A 23,941-nucleotide genomic window follows, 5' to 3' on the forward strand; every position below is an offset into this window, starting at 1 on the left:
GAATATGGCAGCAGGAGCAGAAGACAAATTATGAAATGCCATAGCCTCCTCTGTACTCCCTGGAGGGATAGCTAAGGAGTTTAGTTCTTTGGAGGCTCTTTAAACATCCCTGTCAGTTGATTATAGGCAAAGATGAGACTGTTACATATCCTACACAACCATCCTTTCCCCAAACTTCTCCTGCATTCTGTTGGTTGTGATTTTGACTCATCTAGCATCACTCTCTCGGAGAAGGCAATGGCACCCCACTCCAGTACTCTTGCCTGGAAAACCCCATGGATGGAGAAGCCTGGTAGGCTGCAGTCCATGGGGTCGCTAAGAGTCGGACATGACTGAGCAACTTCCCTTTCACTTTCATGCATTGGAGAAAGAAATGGCAACCCACTCCAGTGTTTTTGCCTGGAGAATCCCAAGGACGGGGGAGCCTGGTGGGCTTCCATCTATGGGGTCGCACAGAGTCGGACATGACTAAAGCAACTTAGCAGCAGCAGCATCTCTCTCTAAAATGAGTATTAGCTTCAATGTTTAGTCCACCAGCCTGAGAGGTTTAAGGATGCCTTTCTCTTTGCCACACTACCTCTCCTTGCTTGAGAAACGGCTTTATTTCACTTAATTTCCTCACTTCTCTTTTCTTCCTGACCTTGTCAGAAACCAGACTTCTATCTTCTGATTGTCAGTTCTCCAGCTTTCTTTCTGCTCTCTGAAAAGCTGGACCTTACAGCCAGCAACCCCAGTTTCAATTCACACTGCTTTGCTCTGACGACCGTTTCTAATAGAACTCCTGGATGCAACGTTCCTGCCAGTGGGTAGATACCAATGACAACTAAAAAATTCTGGTAAGTTATGCAAGTACTCTGTTGTCTCCAGGATTTTTATTTGTTAGACTTGGCATTTCATACCTCTTATTTCCTGTGGATGACACTTCACAGTTAGGAAGAGGAGATCGGTTTAAGGACGAGACATTAGGTGGGTTTTACCTGTTACTCGACAGTTTGGGCCATCATGCCAAGAGGCTTCAGCTGCTCCTCTGACCTCTGCAGCCTACATCAGTTCCATGTTCAGAACACCCAAGGCAGTCAGACGCTGGCTGCAAAGATTAGCTCCCAGCTCTTTGGCTGCCTCCCACTTGTCTGCTGGGACACAGGTTTCTTGACTTAATTTTGGATGTCAGTATATGCCGGTCTGCTTGCCATTTGCCATGAATTCATTGGAAATTCTAATTTTCTGACTGTCCTTATGGGCTTCTCAATCTCCCTTTTTCTGCACTGTGATGGGTTGGTTGGTTCTATCTCCTTATTTTAACACGGTCTCACACAGGGAGGGAAAAGCTTTTCTGCAAAGCCTAATTTCTAGATGTTTGTGATTACTTTCAGGTAATTTTGCTACATGTTTCTCTTTTATTGGAGTATAATTGCTTCACAATGTCATGTACAACAGAGTGCATCAGCTGTATGAACACATATATCTCCCCCTCTTCAGCCTCCATCCCACCCTGCTCTTCCCACTCCTCCAGGCCAACACAGAGCACCAGCTGAGCACCCTGTGCTACACACCAGCTTCCCACTAGCCAGCCGTTTCACACGTGGCTACGTGTTTCTGAATTAAGCCACACAATCAGAGTTGACGTTGAATGACAAACACCTAGTTTATTCATCAGGCTTTTATTGAGATGCACCCTTTGCTTCTTGCGTGCTGAATTGGATAATCGCCCCCAGCTGTATTCTGCGCAGGCAAGTTAGAAAACTCAGCTGTCAGACTTCCAGTGTTTCACTAGAAGCTGTCTTCCCAGTGGGAGAAACCACACCCTTCATATCAACAGAGAAGCTCCAGTTTCCTTTACTCACAGCCTGGAGTCATTTCCGTTGCCTGTGCTTTAACTAAAGCTGAGGGGTCAGAGACGCAGAGGCCTGGGACTTACCTGTGTGGGAGCGCAGGTGCACGGTGAGCTGGCTGGAGTTGCGGCTGGCGTAGGGGCAGAGCTGGCACTTGTAGGGCCGCTCGTCCGAGTGGATGCGCAGGTGCTTCTTGAGGCTGCTGCTGTCCACGGCCGCGTAGTCGCACAGGTGGCACTTGTGGGGCTTCACGCTGGTGTGGCAGCGCATGTGCATGGTCAGGTTGTCCTTCCGGCTGAAGCACTTGTCACAGAACTCGCACTTGTGCGGCTTGTCTCCTGCAAACACACAAGCAAGAGTCACGGCTTCAGGGGTTTTGTCCACCAGGACGCCGGCAGAGAGATCCAACCCAGAAGGCGGTCTGAGTCCCGGGCTCTGCCGTTTCCTTCTGACCAAACGCCCGGAGACAGGAAGACACGGAGGTCTAGACAAGCACCGTGGAACAAGAAGGTGTGCTGTTCCATTCGTGGCTCAGAACTTCTGCAGACTCCCGAGGAGCAGAGATAAAATCAGGCTGAAAGGACGTCAGAGGCCAAACCTTGTTTGGGAAAATGAGAGCTTTCTTAGAAGCAGTCAAGATCGGAGGGTGCAGGTGGCAGGGGGCAGATCTGGAACGGCTTTCCGGCTCCCTAGCTGATGAGCCACCCGGAGGACAGTCAGGGTGACTCTTCCCTTACTTGTGCTAAACCACAAGCAGCAGAGGCACCTACCCTCCCGGGCTGTTAGGGAGGGAGGCTGCTTAGGCTGGAGAAGCATCGCCGAGGTTCCAAGCACGTGGAGGTTCCTGGAGAGCAGAGAACCCCATGCCCAGAACGTCACCACCAAACTGCATTCTTCCTTCTCCCATGACGACTCCAAACAGATCACATCCAAACAAAAACCTACCCAGAAACCCACTGCTCAGGGAAAGCCAGGACCGGAAGGCATGCCCAACCCAAGAACCCAGACTCAGAGAAAATTCTTTCAACACCAAAACCAGATATGGGTCTTTAGAAGGCTGCTTTGGGTTGTGTGAGGCTTGGGGGATCATTGTTTCTTGATAAGGGATTGAACTAGGGCCCCTGGCAGGGGCAGTGCTGGGTTCTGACCACTGGACTGCTGGGGGATTCCTCAGACATGGGTCTTAAGATGGCTCAATTAGAGGCAGGGTGGGACAATGTCTGAAGCCTAGGAATGATGACATCCTAAAGCTTTCAGGAAAAAAAAAAGGCCCAGATGAGCATACAACTCCTCAGACAACACAGGATGGTTGCAGGATGGGAAGAGTACCTGCAGAGTTCCACAGAAATTACTGAAATAAAACCCCGTACTTGAACTCGCTTCCCTGGTGGCTCAGCTGGTAGAATCTGCCTGCAGTGCTGGAGACCTGGGTTCGATTCCTGGGTTAGGAAGGTCCCCTGGAGGAGGGCGTGGCAACCCACTCCAGTATTCTTGCCTGGAGAATCTCATGGACAGAGGAGCCTGGCAGACTGCAGTCCATGGGGTTGCAAAGAGTCAGACACGACTGAGCGACTGACAGACACACTTGAACTCGCATTCAATGGGAAGAGAAAATAAGCTAGCTGACAGATGACACAAGGCGTCACACGGAACCGTGTGCATCAGAACAACAACAAAAAGGAACCGGATAAGACGTGGGATATAAGTAAGGAAATGGGAAGGACTGCTTTCAAACCAGAAAAGAGAAGCAAGCATAAAAAAAGGGGCACAACAGAACAGAAAATAAAGTAATAGTCACACTAAACATTTAGTACAAATGGATTAAATTTCCTGTTAAAAACGTCAATTACATTTTTTAAAAAGTCAGCTTAATACTCTTGAAAGGGGAAAGTGTCAGTCGTTCAGTCATGTCCTGGGCCCACAGGCCCATGGGCTGTGGCCGGCCAGCCTCCTCTGTCCATGGAATTCTCCAGGCAAGAACAACTGGAGTGGGTGGCCATGCCCTTATCCAGGGGATCTGCCAGATCCAGGGACTGAACCCAGGTCCCCTGCATTGCAGGCGGATTCTTTACTGTCCGAGGTACCCAAATAAAAATGAAAGAGAAGTAGAGAATGATACACAGTGTTCCAGGAAAGTGCAGAAATATCAGTATTAGGCAAAGCAAATCATGGTAAAAACCACTACAGATTTCATATGGAAGAGACAAAACTCACCAAGTAGATGTGAATCAAACTTATGAAACTAACATGGTTTCACAAAAGGTTTTTCAAGGAAAACTGTAGGACATATTTTAAAACAACTTCTGCTTAAGAGTCACAATCAGATTACAAACTCTTAAGAGATGGACAGTGAGAGCTCCACGTTATCAAAACCCAGGGCCTAATCACTTTTCAGAAGAATCTCTGAACTTCAGTTCCAAAGGCTGAAAGCAAGTGAACCGCATGCAACTCGAGAAACTAGGAGAAACGGAACTTCTCTGGTGGTCCCAACGCCAGGGGCCCAGGTTCGATCCCTGGTCAGGGAACTTGACGCCTCATGCTGCAATGAAAACCAAAGAGTCCACGTGCCACAGCTAAGACCTGGCAGTCAAATAAATACTAAAAAAAAAAACCAAAAAAAACCACCAAAAAACCAACTAGAAGAAGTGAAGACAGACAGCGCTTGATCAATAAAAACAAAAGAATGGCTATTAAAAAGGGAGGTTTGCTTGAAGAAAAGATACCAGTAGACCAGTATTTTCAATGTTGCCACTACAACCGTTTGGGGCCAGGTAATTCTTGGCTGTGCCCTGTCTTGTGCATTGTAAAATGTTTAGCAGTATCCCTTTCCCCTCCCCCACAAGATGCCAGCAGCACCTTCCTCTCCAGTTCTGAGACTCAAAAACGTCTTCAGATATTACCAAACATCCTGGGGGGAAGGGGACGGCACTGTACCTGGTTACGATCCATTTTAATAGACACTGGAAAGAAGGGACAGATAGATCAACTTAATCATGACTGTTAAGTCAGACTTTACCCCAGCCAATTTCTGTGCATGTGTGTGCTTAGTCGCTTCGTCGCGTCTGACTCTTTGCGACCTCATGGACTGTGGCCCACCAGGCTCCTCTATCCATGGAATCTCCAGGCAAGAACACTGGAGCGGCTAGCGATTCCCTTCTCCGGGGGATCTTCCCCACCCAGGGAAAGAACTTGTGTTTCCTGCTTCACACGTGAATGCTCCATCGTCTGAGCCACCAGGGAAGCTGACAATCAATTATGACGACTCAATAAAATGGCTATGTCCAGGAAGATACAAAATTACAGTCTGAATTGAGAAAGAAAACAGAGCAATAACAAATTTAGAAAAACTGCTATGTTAGAGACGTGCCCCAAGGCAAACTGTTTTTTGCACAAATATCTGCTATCCTTCTCAGGAGAATTAGGCTGCATGATCCCATCACTGTCGGGCTGGACATGGGACTGGCTCTGCACAATGGAGAGGAGCAGACGTTAAGAGCCAGTATCTTGGGAGTTCCCGGGTGGTCGAATGGTCAGGACCCAGCACTTCCACCAGGGGCTAGAGGTTCAATCCCTGGTCTGGGAACTAAGATCCCGCAAGCCATGTGGCACGGCCAAAAAAGCCCCAAACAAAAAACCAAGAGAGCAAGTGTCTGGTTGGCTACACTTGCTTCTCTTGTTCAAGATGACCTGTAACATACCAGATCAGGGGTTGAGTTTGGTTTTTTGAACTATGTTTCAGGTGTACAACATACTGATTCACCGTTTTAAAAGTTCTATTACACTATGGTTATTATAAAATATTGGATTTATTTCCTGGGAAGAGCAAGGATTCTTAATTTGGGCCCTGTGGGTAAAATTTAAGGAGTTCCAGACCTTCTATGAGAAGGGATTAAGTTTTTATCTCCTTTATCGCTAACTGGAATTTACCATTCCCGTACATTCCGAGAACTCATTCCTCTTATAAGAACTGCAGGTTCATACCCTTCAATGGCTATCTCCCCATTTCTCAAACTGAATTCATAGAAACAAGGAGTAAAATGCAGTTTCGGGGTCAGCGGGTCTGGGATTCTGTGTTTCTATTGAGCTCCCAGGTGGCGGTAACCTTTCGGTCTGTACCACTCTTCAAGACTCCCCTGGTGGCTCAGATGGCAAAGCGTCTGCCTAGCATGCGGGAGACCTGGGTTCTCTCCCTGGGTTGGGAAGATCCCCTGGAGAAGAAAATGGCACCCCACTCCAGTATTCTTGCCTGGAAAACCCTATGGACGCGGGAGCCTGGTGGGCTACAGTCCATGGGGTTGCAGAGAGTCGGACACGACTGAGCAACTTCACTTTCACTCTTCAGGAAAGCACGGGTAGTCTATTAAAATACTTCACAACGAACACTTCGATAGCATCTGTACTTAAATATAGTTTACTGTGATTTTATTATGTTTAAAAATATTATTCTGGGAGGGCTCTGTAAGCTTCACAAAATTGCCAGGAGTCCACAGCAGGAAAAAAGGGTTAAGAACACCTTTAGCTGGCGTGTTCCAGACAGGCTGCCTCCCCAGCTGGGTCCTGGAGGGGAGACCACAAGGCTTGGGGCTGCCACTGACTCTGGGGACACGGGGCTCAGCGGAGCTGGCCTCCGCGGCCACTGAGATGGACATCATCATTACAGCCTAGTCCATGCACTCTCCAGACTCTGGGAAAAGAAAGTCGTAAACGGAGTACTGTGGTCACGTTCTACCCAATTTTCCAGCAAAAGTGTTTCCGTGTTCAATTGTTTAATAGCAGAGGGAAAGAAAAAAATGTCTCAACTCACTTTAGAACGGATTAACCCTGAGATCAACACCAAGTGATGAAATACAGAGTGGGATAAAACAAACATTGGAAGACAATGTCCTTTATGAGGTTAAACGCCAATTATCTTAAGTGCAAAACATTTGAAATTCAACCGTCACTTGTTTTTTATGCTTTAATAGCTAAGTTGTGTCCAACTTTTTTGCTGTTCCAAGGACTGGACCCCACCAGGTTCCTCTGCCCATGGGATTTCCCAGGCAACAATACTGGGGTGAGTTGCCATTTCCTTTTCCAGGGGATCTTCCTGACGCAGGGATCAAATCCACGTCTCCTGTGTCTCCTGCGTTGCAGGTGGATTCTTTACCACTGAGCCGCCTGGGAAGCCCCTCAACTATCATTCTTGATGGAGAAACCCAAAGCCAAACAATACACATCCAAAGACCCAAACCAACTTCCGCAGGCTTGGAATAAAAACAAAAACTTCTCAGACATGACAAAATGATTTCCACAAGGATTCTAAGGACTTGAACCACAAATGGTGGTTAAAAAAAAAATCCAAGTAACTCCCTGGCAGTCCAGTGGTTAAGACTGGGTGTTTTCACTGCCAAGGGCCTGGGGTCGATCCCTGGTTGGGGTGCTAAGATCCCATAAGCTGCTCTTGCAGAGAGCCAAAGCAGGGGTGGGGAATCAAGGTATTTCATTAGAGTTGGGAGTAAGATTCGGATGGTTTGCTTCACCACTACTCTTCAACTCTGACCCAGAGCACCAAGGCACTCTAGATCGAGCAGAAAGACAAACACGATTTGCATATGACAATCTACCAGGGCAATTCAAAAGCATAAACTTGACCTACGAGAGTACACAAGGCAGCCAGGGGCCGGGAGAGAACATGCAAAACTTCTCTGGAGCGCGTTCTGCCGCTGACAGCACTCTAAGAAGTTCCCACACCCCCCATCGCTCCCCCACCCTTCATCCCCGGCTTCTCCCTGAAGAGAGCCACATCCTGACCTGGGCGGTGGGGCGGCCCGGGGTGGCAATGCTTGAATTAAGTGCCGTGTTTCCTGATTCACAGTCTTAATTGAGTACTTTTCAGCTAGCCCACTCTGAGGAAAACACAGTTCTTGTGCTTCTTTTGTACTTTATTCCTGTGGGCTTTTCATCTGAATGTTGGCACTTCTGTTTGAGTGACTGCTTGCTCAGATCCTTTTCTATGGGTGCCATCACTGACTTGCAGGCATCCTTGTGTGTTCAGAAGATGAACTCTGCCCCATGTTGCAAATTTCTTAACTTCTTGATGATGTCTCAGTGGAAGTTTTAACTTTAGTCATAATGATGTCTCAGTGGAAGTTTTAACTTTAGTCATAATGTCGTCTTAGTGGAAGTTTTAGCTTTAGTCATATTTAATCTGTCTTCTTGGTGGACTTTGCTAATTGCGTTTACCTGTCTATTTTCAGCATAAATTTGTCCTCCTATATTTCCTAGTAAGTTATAGACTTTAACTTATTTAGTATATCTGGAATTTGAATGATAAATTTCCCTATTAAAGATGTCAATTGCACTACAAAAAGTGTGCTGTAAACCAAAATACTCGGCTGCCTTGACAGCAAGTGCCTGAGGGGTGGCTGCACCGGCGCTTCCCTACGCTGGACTGTGTTGACCTGAAAGAACTAAAAAAACCACGGGTATTTCAGAGTTGGTGTTTGGCAGATGTTTCCTTAAATGTGAACTAAGTGAGCCAGTCACGTCAAGGAAAGTTACTGACAATACTGGGATGATAACTTTTGGATTCTAGACAGTCTGGATTGCAAAACATATATCCCTCACTGTCCCAGGCCTGCAGCATCCTAGCTTTAGGTATTTCTACTGAGATTCATAATTAAACATGATTTTTCTCCTACAGTACAATGCAATGGATCAACATTTGGAAGAATTACAGAAGTTGGCAAAAGCCATATTTTCCCAAATGACTGGTGTATGACTGTCAAACCAAGTATGGTTTGGAGAGCCAGTCAAGCATAAGTAAGGGCCATTCAAAGCTGAAAACAGACAAATGGAATTTAACAAGTTTGAAAAATTTATGGAAATGACTGCAAATTCTATACAGCAACTAATATTTAACAAACTACCCTTTGCTGTATTCTGGTGTAGCATTACCTGAAAAGACTATCGAAATACTCCATTTCCAATTACATTATGTGAGCAGCCAGATTTTCCTCTTACATTCCAACCTAAGGAACACACAGCAATAGACTGGACTGGGATACAGGGGTGAGAGTTCAGCTAAACCATGAAATAAGACATGTTTGCAGATGTATATACACTGTTACTTGCTTTGTTTTGGAAAACAGTCACTTCTCACAGAAGTGTTCATATATAGTGGGCTTACTGTAAATTTATTCATTTAAAAGTAAAAGTTTTGGTTTTAACTTCTAATGCAGTAACTGTCAATTAAAAAATTCTTCGGGGGATCTTCAGGTTTGAAGCGTAAAGGATCTCAAAACGGTGGTTGGAAAATCAATGTTCTACCCATTTGGCAAAGGTCCAGCTTCCGCCTCAAGCGCCCCCTGCACACACTGCCACCCCCACCTCCCTCTCACAGCTGCGCTGAGAGGCCATGTGGTCTACATGTGAGCTCTTTTTCTTGGTAACAGAACCGTCTCTTTGTAGCTGGGCACTTGCCACACAGATTCAAGACTTCAAGCTCCCGGACTTCATTTCCACAGCTAAGAATCGCCACGCCACTAAGTTCTGGCCAATCGGGCATCAACTGAAATGACGTGTAACTTCCAGGACGCTGCCTTTAAAGGTAGGACTCAGTAAAGAATCCGCCTGCAATGCAGGAGACCCAGGTTCGATCCCTGGGTTGGGAAGATCCCCTGGAGAAGGCAACCCACTCCAGCATTCTTACCTGGGAAATTGCGTGGACAGAGGAGCCCGGTGGGCTACAGTCCCTGGGGTCGCAAAGAGTCGGACACGTCTCATCAACTAACGCAAGCCATCTGAGACCACGCCAATCTTCGGGATATCCAAGCAACAACACAGGACCCTGAGTCCCTGAAACCATGGGGCTGGCCACCACACTCGCCAGCAGGACAGAAACACGCTGGCCTTCTGCAACCATGGGGAAAGACGCTACCAGTGCCCCAGGGCCCACTCCTGCTTTCCAGAGGCAGCACGGGCCTGCCCAGCATCCCCACCCCGGCGCAGGGAGCCCCGCCAAGGACACGGCCTCACCTTGGACTTCCGGATCCCCTCATGCTTTGTATCACTCCAATAAGACATTAGTCTAGCCCCCGCCCATCTCTCGAGGTCCTCCTGGTACCGTGGCCACAGGGGCCTGACAACCCGCAGGCCCCATCCTGTTCATGCGGGTTTGGGGACTGCCCCGAGGGAGCAGCACTGCCTGGTTACCCTCAGGACGGAGTCGCCCACTTTGAAGTTGCCTAACCCGGCCAACTTGATAGGGAGTCTCTCGTCTTTGTTCAAATGGCTCCTGCGGGCTGCAGGTGACTGCCATCATCCTGGCACCCCTATCTCCCGAGGCTTCACAAGGAGGCCATTCACGATCCACCCTTCCCAGGCCAAGCTGGCCCTTTGCTCTCTAGCTTCCACAGCCCACCACCCATTTCCAAGAGAGACTAGGTGTCCAGAAAGCTGTCCTCTTGACGCTGGAGCCTCGGTTTCAGCTGGGCATGTGGCTGCCCTTCTTGAAGCCATCTTCCAGCCCCGCTTCGTGCCTGGTGTGATGACTGAGTCCTGCTCATCATCCAGCTAGTCACCGGGAGGCCGCTTCAGGGGCCTGGCCTGGGGGAACCTCAGAGCCTTCCTCCCGCTTCAGTTCTCCACCAGCTGAGAGACTGAGGTCTGGAACAGCTGCCTCGGACCAGGAGACGAAGCTGTTTGTTAGAATGACAGCTATATCCCACCATCTGGGGACTACCTGGCTTCTTAAATTGTACTTGAGAAAAAGAACACTGATTGTGTTTAAGTCATTTAGTCTGGTTTCTGTGAGAGCAGAGAGATCAGTATCTCAACTCACACAGCCAGAGGGTGTCTGTAACGAACTAGACGGTGTGTCTCCGGCTTTGTGCACCGCATGGTCTTCCGTGACTATTCAGTAATCCCACTGTAGGGCCAGGAACAGTTATTTTTCATGCAGCTGTTAATATATGATGGGCTTACTCTTCTATTATTTGTAACAGCAGCCGTAGGTAACAGGCGAGCCGGGCATGACAACAGGCAGTACGCAGTTTGCAGAGCCTGCTTCTAGGTCATTCCTTTGCTCCAGGACATCTGGTTTCTCTGCATTCTCAACAGCGTGGGTGGTTGCTCAGAAGGCACCTTCCATCCAGAAGTAGCCTCACCGCTCTTACCCACGACCCCTATGGCCACAGGGCCTCTGTGCTGACCCTTCCTCTGCCCACCTCTCCAACCGCACCCCACACCCATTATGCTCCGTCCACGCCTTTGCACAGCAATTCCCTCCCCCTGGAGTCCTTCCCTCTCCTCGCCCGACTCCTCAGCCATCTTTCCTACCTGAAGAGCCTCTTCTTCCAAAAAGTCTGCCATCACCAGCTTACGACAGTCTCCCCCCGCCTGTCAGTTACCATCACTGCCTTTGAGACTCTTCAGGTCCCAGCCTCTCCCACTAGATTGCGTCCTGAGGCAGAAACGTTCTGCGTCGGGCTCACCATCATACATTCGTGTTCTCGGGCTTTTTTCCAACATGCAACTTTGGAACAAACGAACGGGTACCTACCTGTGTGGATTCTTAGGTGGCGGTCCAGATCTTTCATGCCATGCACAGTTTTGAAGTGGCAACCTAGAAAAGAAAAAACAGGTTCCCTTAACAGAACCTCAAAGAGGAAGGTACGAAGAATCTGAAATCCCGGCGAGTCAGTGCCTGAGCTCGCGTGGCCGCGCCGGGTACAGGGAAGGGGCTCAGTACATCGAGTCTACCCTTCACCTGGATAGCAGCAGTTGAAGGTCCTCTCCCCAAGGGTTGCTGTTGGTTCCTTTGACTCGGAGGGAAGAGCCGCGACAGGGGCTTTCTGGGCGTCACTGCCGTCAGCGGAGGGACAAGGTGGTTTGGGAACATCGTTATCTAGTTCCGAAGCTGAAATCGAGACAATGGAAAGTATTACTTCTCAAATATAAGCACCATGATCAGGAAGATGCCCTAGAAGAGGAAATGCCAACCCACTCCAACACTCTTGCCTGGGAAATCCCATGGACAGAGGGGCCTGGTGGGCTGCAGTCCATGGGGTCGCTGAGTCGGACACAGCTGAGCGCACAAGTCTTAGAGCAGCTTTGGGCTTATTTTACTTTCCCCTACTCCCCACCCCCCAAAAAACCCCCAAACATTACAGATTAGAAGCCATGCACATTCTGGTCTCAACCATCCTCTTCACCAACTTCCAGGAAGCAGAGGGGACAAAGGAACATGGAAATGTGCCAGGGACACGACTGCCAAGATCCAGGCTTTGCAACAGAGCCTCTCAAACGACGTGGGGGAAGACCTGGTTTGTAAAATAACTTCCAACCCACCAGGCTAGTGTTTTTAATAGAATAAACACAAAGTACGAGAAAAATGGAATAAGACAGTAAAAGCCCAAATGCTTCACATGTGACATAAAGCTGGATGTTTGCCGAGTTACTTTTAAATGTGGTTTCTGAACTTATTTTCATTCAACTCAGCAACAAGTCACAGACCACACTTCAAGTGTCACTGCTCTCCAGGTTAAAATGCCACCGTTTCAACCTGAAACGTGAAGAAAAACAAAACTAGAGACTAAAAGACTTGAGATGGTCTGCAGTATCAGGACTTTCTGGGATCCTGATTAAACATACTGTAAAATCCATTTAAGACCCCAGGATGTACCAACACCTAATGAACGTTTAAGGGAAGTTTTTAAGGCGTGAAGATGAAACTGAAGTTTTAAAGAGTATTCTAGTAGTTTGCATGCATTCACGCTCAGTCATGTCCGACTCTTCACAACCCCATGGACTGTAGCCCACCAGGCTTCTCTGTCCACAGGATTCTCTGGGCAAGGATACTGGAGTGGGGTTGCCACGCTCTCCTCCAGGGGATCTTCTAACCTAGGGATTGGATCGGACTCTCCTGCATGGACAGGTGGATTCTTTATCACTGAGCCACATGGGAAGCCGTGTTCTAGTAGTTTGGGGATGGCTATTGATTGTACATGTCTGATGTGCATCAAAATAATCCCAGGCAGGGCAATGTCTGTATGAAGAAGCAATCGGCCACTTGTAACTAGTGATTGAAACCGAGCCTCTGGTTCATGAAGTTCATCGCATAACCCTCTGTTAGCAAGGCTGACCCAGGTGTCACTGTGGTTTCTGCCAGCCAAAACGGCCAGATTATTTCATAAGGTTCCATCTAACAGGAAACTTTAAAAACGTCTATAACAAAGACCAAGTGCTCCTCAAAGACTGTAAAGTGATTTCTCTCCAAATAGATTTAAGACCCAGTGAAAAGAGGTGCTGTCAATATTTTAAGTCTGAAAAGAAAAAATGTATTAAATAGTTTATGAATTACAGCCCAGAGTCAGGGACTTTTGATCCCAGGCTTCCCAGGCGGCTCAGTGGTAAAGAATCTGCCAGCCAAGTGGGAGATGTGGGTTTGATCTCTGGGTTGGGAAGATCCCCTGGAGAAGGAAATTGCAACCCACTCCAGTCTTCTTGCCTGGAAAATCCCATGGACGGAGGAGCCTGGTAGGCTACAGTTCATGGGGTGGCAGAGTCAGATACGACTAAGTGACTAACCCACTCAGTATTCTTGCCTGGGAAATCCCATGGACAGAGGGGCCTGGTAGGCTACAGACCGTGGGGTTCCAAAGAGTCAGACATGACTCAGTGACTGAACAACAAACAACACGGAAGGTGGATTCCGCTTTCCTTGACAGGCTGGTCAAAGCAAGCCTTCTTACCATAGAAGCTGCAGAACACGCTGATGAGGGCATAGGGTTTGCTTAGTCGCGTGCTAGCTGTGTGATTACTGGCAACTTACTCAACCTTTCCGAGCTTCGGTTTACTTCGCTGTAAAGAGGCATCACTGACCCGCCTCCGAGTAAGAAGAGATGTATTATGTAAATTCCCAGCACGGCGTCCAGCCTCCATCGCATCAATGCTATCATAGGGCTTCAGCAAAAGGGCCGCAGGCGTCACATCCAAGGAGCTGCGGTGCTTGAAGCCCCTTAACAGGGACTGAACAAGGGACCCAGGCCCATGCCTTTCAACGGGGGGTCATTTTGCAACACCTGGGGACACTCTGGATTGTGACGATCGTGTGCACACGTTTGTGATGTGGCGTCTAGTGGGTGGAGGCCAGGGACGTTGCTCACCACCCAGTGATGCACGGGACCCCCCCCCGCAACACAGAACCACCTCAACTGGGGGTTAAACGGAGTCTCCAAGGCCTCACCCACGTTAACTGGGGCGGGGGTGAGCCCAGGAACGCGTTTTAAAGCACACCAACCTCATACTACTCTCTAAGCCTTTGATCTCAAGGGGTGGTCCTCAGAGCACTAACCAGCATGATCCAAGAGCCTGTTAGAGGCGCAGAACCTCGGCTCTCAGACGTACAGAATCTGCGCTTTAACAAGATCCCCAGGTGAGGCCCATGCCCATCAAGTGGGGAGAAGCACAACTCCAAGCCATAGCTTCTCAAACTACCCGCGCATCACAGTCACCTGGAGGGCTTGTTAAGGTACAGGCGGCAGGGCCTCCCCCTCTGGAGGTCCAGAGTGGAGCTGGCAGTGTTTCATTTCTAACAAGTTCCCAGCTGATGCTGCTGGTCTGGGGACCACACTAAGACTTTCTGCTGTGCGGGAAGAGAACCTGGCTCAGAGCTGCTGCTCAAGGCTGCTGGGCCAAAGTTTTCAGCGAATCAGAAAACTTGGCACGTCTGAAGTCCATCACTGTGCTTCTCAGAGGAAGGCAAAACCTTGCATTGCTTAGCAATTCACGTGTTAAGGAAAGAAAGCCATTCAACTCCTCAGGGTTTTTAATCCCACCGAAACCAAGAAGACTGGAAAGCTAAGTAGTAGGCTGTGAAGCACAGTGGTTTACGATCCTGCCTGGGAAGCCAGCTGATAAAGAATTGAATTGGAATCTGAAACTTATTAGCTGTGTGACCCTGGCTGAGTTCCTCAGTTTCCACATTTATAAAATGAGGATTTTGGTGCCCATTTCCCAGGTTTAGACGAAGATTAAACTCCTTAACATACTTCCGTAAAAGAACCTTCTGAGTCAGCACTATACAGATGCTCCTGGTTATATTCACGGATGTGCACACACACGAGCCAGCAAATTCTCAGGGAGAGGGAAACAGTTCACAGTGCTGATGGGAAGGCAGGCAGAGGGAGACTGTTGGGTTAAAGCTCTCAGAAAACCGTGCCCAAGGCTATAAAGGGGCACCCAGGCAGAAAACGGCAGAGCTTCAGAGGCGACTTCCTTCTTCCAGGAAAGGAAGGAAGGTGGGAAGCCTGCTCTCCTGAGACAGGTGCAGCTAGGGCGGAGACCCTTCTAGGCTGGAGGAGGAGGTGGGCCGCATCTGACGGTGAGAACTCAGGGTAGCACAATGGCCCTTCTAACCTTTTGAGAAACTGCTGGTGTTCTTTTGGCAAGGTTGTTTTCCTGCCTCTAGTAGCTTTTCTCTGGTAGTGACTGAAGTCTACCAACTGATCTGAGTCATTCTGTCTCCTCCAGAAGCTACATGAGTTACAAAGCCATCTGCAAATTAAGAGCAGCCCAACCTTAAAAAATGGGCTTCTGAGGTGGCTCAGTAGTAGAGAATCCACCTGCCAATGCAGGAGATGCAGGCATGTGAGTTCAATCCCTGGGATGGGAAAATATCCTGGAGGAGGAAATGGCACCCCACTCCAGTATTCTTGCCTGGAAAATCCCACGGACAGAGGAGCCCGGTGGGCTACAGTCCATGGGGTTGGAGAAGAGTCAGACACAACTTAGCGACTAAGCGCACGCACGCACGCCCAACCTTAAAAAAAAAGGGCAGGCCTCTAGCTCAGCAGAACAGACCCGAGACAAGTGCAGGGGAACATCAGTTACAGGGCTGTTTTGCTCTGCAGCGGTGGCTGGTGTTGAGGTGCCCTGGCACCCCCTAGTGCCGCACAACACAGAACACCCTCCCCAACCCCTCCAAACACAGCAAGGTTCCAGGAGTTTGCCCTCCAAGCGCCGTGTGCAGGAGTAAAAAGTAGCCCATAGCACTCACTTTGGACAGCCTGTGTTTCTTCAAGAAAGGTCTTATATTATCGCTCCCCCGACAAGACTCATCATCCCCAGTACCACCCCAACTCTTCTTTACAGAGGATCCGCAGCCCTGCCCCACCCCCCAGGAAGACCCTCGTTCTACCTGCCTATCCGCACTCTACACCTTGAGCGCAGAGACAGGGTGTTTTGGTTGCAGAAGTTTTACCCAGCCAAGCTTTACTTTTATATACAAACCACCAGTTTAGGAGTGGCTTCGTTAAGCTGCTTCTCTCCTCCACTGCCTCCCTGGGAGCAGTGCGGTCATCAGAACCCACCAGAGACCTGCTGCTGGAGGTCTGCCCTTTTTCGCAGAAGAGACCAGATCCCCCTTCTCCCTTGCGGAGGCGGGGGGGGGGGGGGGGGGGGAGGGGGAGAAGGGGAGAAAGTTCCAGTAAGGGCTCCTCTCAACAGCTCCTGGCTAAGCAAAAGGCAGCAACTCATCGCGGGGGTGGGTGGGGTGGAGAGACCTGAAATAAGAACCTACACGGTCTTACCGGAGAACAAGATAATCACAACGGGAAGCGCCTTAGAAATGCAGATTCCCCGACTCCACTCCACCCCTGGGATTCCAGGAGCGCGGGATAGGAGCCGGAGGAATCCAGCGAGTTCTCAAAGCTCCCCAACCCGCAGGGTCTTCGGAAGCAGAGGCTGCCTCGGGGCACTCAGGGTTGCCCAGGGTCTCCAGGCTTCTCCTGGAACCCCTCTAACCCTACACCCCACCACCGTCCTGACCCCGCTCCAGCCCCAAACCCTGGCGCCACTTCAGAGTAAAAGTCGACACCCTCACTGGAGCCCGGGGCCCCCAGCCCTTCTCAGACCTCAGCCGGACACCCCCGCCCCAGCTCCAGCCTCGCTGACGCCCTCGGCCGTCTCTACCGCTAGCTCAAAGCCTCAGGAGTTTTCCTCGACGGTGCCCTCCGCCGAGAGGCCGCCCCCAGGCAGCACCCCGGCCCCTCCCAGCTCGATGTTGTCCCAGCGCTCACCCCGAACACGCTGCACGCGCCACCGCTTTATCTCGGGAGTCACCGCTCCGGTCCCCAGCGGCCTCGAGCTCCAGGAAGACAGGAACCGGTCGCAGTGCCTCCGCTCCAGCACCTCTCTCCAGGGCCCGGCAGAAGCTCGGACATTCCGCCCCCAACACCCACGAAGACGCCTGGGGTCTCAGAACGCCCACCTCCGACGCGCACAGCCCCAGCCCGGCGCCAAGGAGGCCGGGCACGCCGAAGGCTGCCTCCGGAGGGATCTCAGAGCATCCTTCCAAGGTGTGCGAGAGACGAACCGTCATCGAATAGCGCTTGGGGGACTGGGGGGCAGGAGTGGTTGCAGGAGAGCGACTCCGGGAGCGACGCAATCTACCCGAGAAGGGTTAATTCACAAGGGTGTGTGTGTAACTTACAAAGGCAACGGTAACAAGGTCTGAGCCCCAGATCTCCAGCTGGAAGCCTCACCGCCCCGCCCCGCCCAAGCCCAAGGGCCGGGAGCTCGCATCCACGTGGGTCTGCGGAAAGTCGGAGAAAACCGCCCCCAGCACCCGGGGTCCCCGGCGCCACTCACCCGGCTCCCCCGCCGCCTCCGGGGCCGCCTCGGCTAACTCCCGGCTCGCGGACTGCGGCTGCTCGGAGCTGAGATGCTGGGGCCTGGCCTGCTTGCGCCGCGACATGGCGTTAGGATCGGGGCTCTGGCGACTCCCTGCGAGCGGCCAGCCTCACACAGCCAATTCCCGGAGTTCGAGAATTAACCAGGCTCGGCCGGAGCGCGCACGTCCCGGCAATCCTGCTCATCAGCCCAGCAGGACGGTTTATCAGGAGCCCTGGCTGCGGACTGGCCCGCAGCCAAACCTCTGGACTCCAGGGGAAGCGCGGGGCGGACCCGGGCAGCCCACACCGGCTGGGAGCTCGTTAGAAATGCAGACTCTCGGGCTCCACCCCGGACCCGCGGAATCAGAATCTGCATTTTAACAAGCTCCCCAGGTGATTCGCATGCACATTAAAGTTTGAGAAACCGTGTCTGCATTTTAACGAGGTCCCCAGGTGATTCGTTTGCCCATTAAAATTTTAGAAGCACAGCTCTCCTCCAACTTTAATGTGCGCGCGAATCACTGGGGATCTCGTTAAAATGCAGATTCTGACTCAGTGGGTCTGGGGTGGGGCCTGAGCTTCTGTATTTCTAACGAGCTCCCAGGTGAGGCGGCTGCTGCCCAGGCAGCGCTTTTAGATTCTGGCTTAATTGGTCTGGACCGAACCCTGGACACTGGTGTGTATATATATTAAAAAAAAATTTTTTTTTAAGTTCCCCAGGTTATTCTGATGTGCAGCCAAGGTTGGGAAGCACGACTTGCACTCGTGGCTGCGTATTCGAATTTAAATTTTAAATTAGGCTACAGTTGCAGGGTGAACCCACTGGTCCTGGAAGAGCTGGGTAAAAATGCAGATTCCGCAAGTTTTCGCTTCAGGCAGCCCAGGAATCTGTATTTCTGCGCAGCGTCTTTCCCATCCGCCCCCTCTCCTCGCCCGGTCCCGGGACTCCGGCGCCCGTGGTCCGAGACCACACAGAGGAAGCCTGGGGCCAAGAGGGGGGCGGACCCCGCCCGGCAGGTGACCGAGGCGAGGTCCTGGGAGCGGGGGCGGTTGAGCTAATTGGTGTTCTTGCTCAGACTGGCTGGGTCTTGATGAGACCCGAGGGGACCCCTCCTGGCACCAGGTAAATGACATCCAACTGGGAGCAGAACGCCACCTAAGAGACCCAGGTGTTTGCGCTCTTCGGTTGGGGAGTTACTTAAGGCGGGCTGTGGCCGGAGCTTGCCCGAACCTGAGAGTCACGTGGGGCCTTTGGGTAAAAAGGTTCAGCTTTGAACCCGTGGGGGCGGGGCCTGGGAATCCGTATTTGTAACATAGCCGCCGGTGAGTTTTTCTTCAGGGGCTGCTTCGGCCCCGTGCGGTTTCCGCTTCATCCAGTAATTCATTCACCTTTTGTGAAGTTTACCCTTGACAAACCCCAGGGGACTGCCTGCGAGAAGCGAATTTTTATATTTCTCAAAGACAGCTGTTTTCCTCAAATTTCCTGTTGATTTTCAAGTTGTAGATTGATTGTAAACATGTCTGTGTAAAACCCAGTGAAGTCACTCAAGGTTAAATTTTCACGACGTTTATTAAAAGCAACTTTTAAAGCTTTCTTTGGGATGTGTGCCTAAGTGCACATGTGGTGGTGGCGGCCTAGTCGCTAAGTCGTGTCCGACTCTTTCGGCCCGTGCACTGTAGCCTGCCAGTCTCCCCTGTCCATGGAATTTCCCAGGCAAGGATACTGGAGCGGGTTGCCCTTTCCTTCTCCAGGGGATCTTCCTGGCCCGGGGTGGAGGGTTGAACCCGCATCTCCTGCGTTTCACTGAAGGCGGGCTCTTTGCTGAGCGAGCCACCAGGGAAGCCCTCCGGGCACACACGCAGGGAAAGCCGCTTCAGGACATCCATGCCGGCTTGTTTGTTGTGTGTCTTTCTGAAATGTCTCAGAAGGATTATTAGGTGGCACTTGTTGCCTCTTGTTGTTCAGCCGCTCAGTCGTGTCCAACTCTTTGCGACCCCATGGACTGTAGCACGCCAGGCCTCCCTGTCCATCACCATCTCCCAGAGTTTGCTCAAACTCAGTCCATTGAGTCAATGATGCCATCTCACTCCAACCATCTCACTTCACCCTCTGTCTTCCCCTTCTGCCCTCAATCTTTCCCAGCATCAGGGTCTTTTCCAATGAGTTGGTTCTTCGCATTCAGTTCAGTTCAGTCGCTCAGTGGTGTCTGACTCTTTGCGACCCCATGAATCGCAGCACGCCAGGCCTCCCTGTCCATCACCAACTCCCGGAGTTCACTGAGACTCACGTCCACTGAGTCAGTGATGCCATCCAGCCATCTCATCCTCTGTCGTCCCCTTCTCCTGCCCCCAATCCCTCCCAGCATCAGAGTCTTTTCCAATGAGTCAACTCTTCGCACTTCGCATGAGGTGGCCAAAGTACTGGAGTTTAAGCTTCAGCATCATTCCTTCCAAAGAAATCCCAGGGCTGATCTCCTTCAGAATGGACTGGTTGGATCTCCTTGCAGTCCAAGGGACTCTCAAGAGTCTTCTCCAACACCACAGTTCAAAAACATCAATTCTTCGGCGCTAGCCATCTTCACAGTCCAACTCTCACATCCATACATGACCACAGGAAAAACCATAGCCTTGACTAGACGAACCTTTGTTGGCGAAGTAATGTCTCTGCTTTTGAATATGCTATCTAGGTTGGTCATAACTTTCCTTCCAAGGAGTAAGCGTCTTTTAATTTCATGGCTGCAGTCACCATCTGCAGTGATTTTGGAGCCCAGAAAAATAAAGTCTGACACTGTTTCCACTGTTGCCCCATCTATTTCCCATGAAGTGATGGGACCAGATGCCATGATCTTTGTTTTCTGAATGTTGAGCTTTAAGCCAACTTGTTCACTCTCCACTTTCACTTTCATCAAGAGGCTTTTGAGTTCCTCTTCACTTTCTGCCATAAGGGTGGTGTCATCTGCATATCTGAGGTTATTGATATTTCTCCCGGCAATCTTGATTCCAGCTTGTGTTTCTTCCAGCCCAGCGTTTGTCATGATGTACTCTGCATATAAGTTAAATAAGCAGGGTGATAATATACAGCCTTGACGTACTCTTTTTCCTATTTGGCACCAGTCTGGTGTTCCATGTCCAGTTCTAACTGTTGCTTCTTGACCTGCATACAGGTTTCTCAAGAGGCAGGTCAGGTGGTCTGGTATTCCCATCTCTCGAAGAATTTTCACAGTTTGTTGTGACCCACACAAAGGCTTTGGTGTAGTCAATAAAGCAGAAGTAGATTTTTTTTTTTTAACTCCCTTGCTTTTTTGATGATGTAATGGATGTTGGCAATTTGATCTCTGGTTCCTCTGCCTTTCCTAAATCCAGCTTGAACATCTGGAAGTTCCCCTATCAGGGTTCAAACCTGTGGTGCCTGCACTGGGGGCGTGGAGTCTTATCTGCTGGACTGCTAGGGAAGTTCCTTAGTTACTTCTCATTCTTTATATATATAACTTTTATCTTGATTTTTTAAAAATAGTTGTTAGGTAGTTCCCTTTCTTCACAGAGAAAGTCAATTTTTAAGGCTTGTCACTTTGTAAAAGAAAAATGGAGTATATATGTAATTTTGATAATTTAAGCAAGCATTTTGCCAAGAGATAATGCATGTGAATTATACAGGAGATTTTCCCTAGTCACTCAGCATCTCCTTACAAAGCATTGCAAAGATTCCAGAGTTAGTATCCTATCATTACAAAGCACATGTACTCGGGGAGCCGAGGTGAGAATCCCAGCTCTGAGACCACGTGGCCTTAAGAAAGCTGCCCTGTGCCTCAGTTTTCCCATCAATAAAATGGGGATGCTAATACACCCAGGGTGGTAGCGAGGGTGACTGAACTTCATATGTGTAAAGTACAGGGAACAGTGTCTGCTACAGAGGCGGGACTGTAAATGTGAACAGTTATTTATAACAGTAGGGTAAGAGATATAGTTATCTATAATAGCAGCGAATGCTCATCTAGAACTGGTGGTTCCTGCAATTTCCTGGAAGTCCAGTGATTAGGACTCTGGGCTTTCACTGTTGAGGACCCGGGTTTGATCCCTGGTTGGAGAACTAAGATCCCACAAGCTTCATGGTATGACTAAAAAAAAAAAAAAAGAATTGGTGGTTCCAGTGAACTTGATACAGATCCTCGTTTTCTGTGGGAATAAACAGGGAGCAAACAAGCGTGTGCTGACATGAGCAGCCCTTCTGAGCTACATATTCTCATGCCTTCATGCCAGTTTCTTCTCTGGTAAATAAGTACTAATACTCATTTAATTAGTCGAGTAATTTCTTTTCTAAGAGAAATAAATAAAAACACAATTCTCTCTCTGACTGTTCCCAGAGAAGAAAACTATAGCTCATAAGAATTTGAGAAGGTCCAAGCTCACTTACGATGAAAGAAATACAAGTCAAAAATACATTGAAGTACTATTTTATATCCTGTCTGAATAGAAAAGATAAACACACGCACACCCCAGGTTAGTGGAGGGGAGTGAGTGTACGCTGTGGTCCAGCTATTCCTCTCCCAGTGCCCTTTTCAAACTGTGTGTGGGCATCACTGGGGACCTTGTTAAAAAGCAGATTCTGACTCCAGTGCAGAAGAATGACCTGGGGATCAGGCTAAATGCAGATTCTGGGCAAGAAATGTGTAACAGGCATTCGGCATCATTAATTATAAGGGTGGTGGTGGTTTAGTTGCTAAGTTGTGTCCGACTCTTCGAGACCCCGTGGACTGTAACTTGCCAGGCTTCTCTGTCTATGGGATTTCCCAGGCAAGAATACTGGACTAGGACTAGATCAAACCTGGGTCTCCTGCACTGCAGGCAGATTCTTTACCGACTAAGCCACCAGGGAAGCCCAATTATTGGAATGAATATTAACCATAAAGTCCTTTTTTTTTTTTTTTTAACCTATCAGCTCAATAAAAATTGGGAATGCTGATAACATCTACTTTTAGTAAGAGTGCAAGGAGGTCAGTCCTCTGGTGCATTGCTGGTGGGAGTGTGAGTGTTTATAGTCCCTTTGGAGGGCAATCTGGCAATGAGTCTTTAGACGCGCCCTGCCAACGGCCTGCCAGGTCCGCTTCCCATCGATTCTGCAGAGAAACGGGTGCACCTGTGCCAAGGGGGCAGGTCTGAGGATGTTTGTTGCAATACCAGTCACAGCAAGAGCCCTTGAGCGACAACCTAAATGCTGACAGTAGAGGAACGGTTAGATTCAACTGTGGCTTAGCCACATCAGACAGCAAATAACAGTACTCAGGCAGATTCATGGTCACAGGCATGGCTAGAGCTCTAGATAAGACTGCACTGAGGAGGAAAAACAAGTCCTACAAAGACATGAAAGTGAAAGTCGCTCAGTCGTGTCCAACTCTTTGTGACCCAGTGGACTGCACAGTCCATGGATTCTCCAGGCCAGAACACTGGAGTGGGTAGCCTTTCCCTTCTCCAGGGGATCTTCCCAACACAGGGATGGAGCCCAGGTCTCCCGCATTGCAGAGCGCGCATGCGTACTGGCCATGAGTTAAGGAAGCTGTGGGCAGGGAGTAGTTTGGAAGGGGGAAGGATTGGAGAGCCTAAAATATTCACAGATGTGCCTAAGAGAACAATATACTCAGTAATTTTTTTTAAATAGGGAGGAGCGGGTTCACATACTACTTTATGGTTAAAAGTTAATAATTAAAATTACTAAATTATGGTTATATCATACAATGGAATAAATTCTTTGTGACCATAAAAATAGTTTCCCTGTGCACGGATAGAATATTCTTCAAGACGCACGCACACACGCAATAGTGTTGTGATCAAATTGAACACATTTACATATATGCACATTCTCGCATAAACCTGTGAATGCAGAGGAGACCAGGTTGCTGGTAATATGAGTTACCTCTGGCGACACGACAGCAGTATTTGTGACGCAGTCATCTGAGTGACGGACATCTTGGCTGTATGCCTTTTCACACTCTTTTAAGTTTGAAAATTTTAAATTTGGCACACGTACAAGAACGTACAAAACATAAACGTGCAATTTAAGGAATGACACCTGAATAACCATCAACACAGGAAGAAGTGGAAGATTCTTAGCATCAAAGACGCCCTTCACGCGTTCCATCTCGGCTTCTCCTTCCTTCAGCCACCTGCTTCCACAATCTCTAATTCTGTGCATTGTTTAAAAACAGCTCCATCAGCTAAATACGTTGCTTAGTATTGCCGCTCGTGGAACGGTATGACTTGACTTTCCTTCCCTTGCTCCTTTAAGCCTGTGAGAGTCAACACGTCACTGCAGGCAGCCGTGGCTCGTTCACTGTCGCCCCGTGAATATATTCACACTTCATCTACACCTTCATTGCCGACGGGTGGTCTCCAATTTGTAATCACGAGCAATGTTGCTACGAACATTCTTGCACAGGTTTCCTGATTCATATGTGTAAGTTT

The 23,941-nt window shown here is 49.4% G+C and overlaps 1 protein-coding gene across 3 annotated transcripts in view; it reads right to left on the reverse strand.

The window, feature by feature from the left end:
- ZFP64 (ZFP64 zinc finger protein) overlaps positions 1-23,941 on the reverse strand; it is an 88,186-nt gene that overhangs the window by 14,559 nt on the left and 49,686 nt on the right. For 2 of the 3 annotated variants that reach the window (XR_011570296.1, XM_070801903.1), the window contains exons 6-8: positions 11,581-11,730; positions 11,374-11,436; positions 1,919-2,170 (exon numbers count right to left, since the gene is read on the reverse strand). Coding sequence is in view for 2 of the 3 variants with exons in the window: in XM_070801903.1 (XP_070658004.1) it covers positions 1,919-2,170; positions 11,374-11,436; positions 11,581-11,730 (465 nt within the window). In the remaining variant the exon portion in view is untranslated. Of the gene's footprint in view, positions 1-1,918; positions 2,171-11,373; positions 11,437-11,580; positions 11,731-17,462; positions 19,831-23,941 lie in introns of those variants that run through there. The other variant, XM_070801904.1, reaches the window with a different exon arrangement.

This window comes from Bos indicus, chromosome 13 (genome assembly GCF_029378745.1).
Source record: "Bos indicus isolate NIAB-ARS_2022 breed Sahiwal x Tharparkar chromosome 13, NIAB-ARS_B.indTharparkar_mat_pri_1.0, whole genome shotgun sequence".
Classification (NCBI taxonomy): domain Eukaryota; kingdom Metazoa; phylum Chordata; class Mammalia; order Artiodactyla; family Bovidae; genus Bos; species Bos indicus.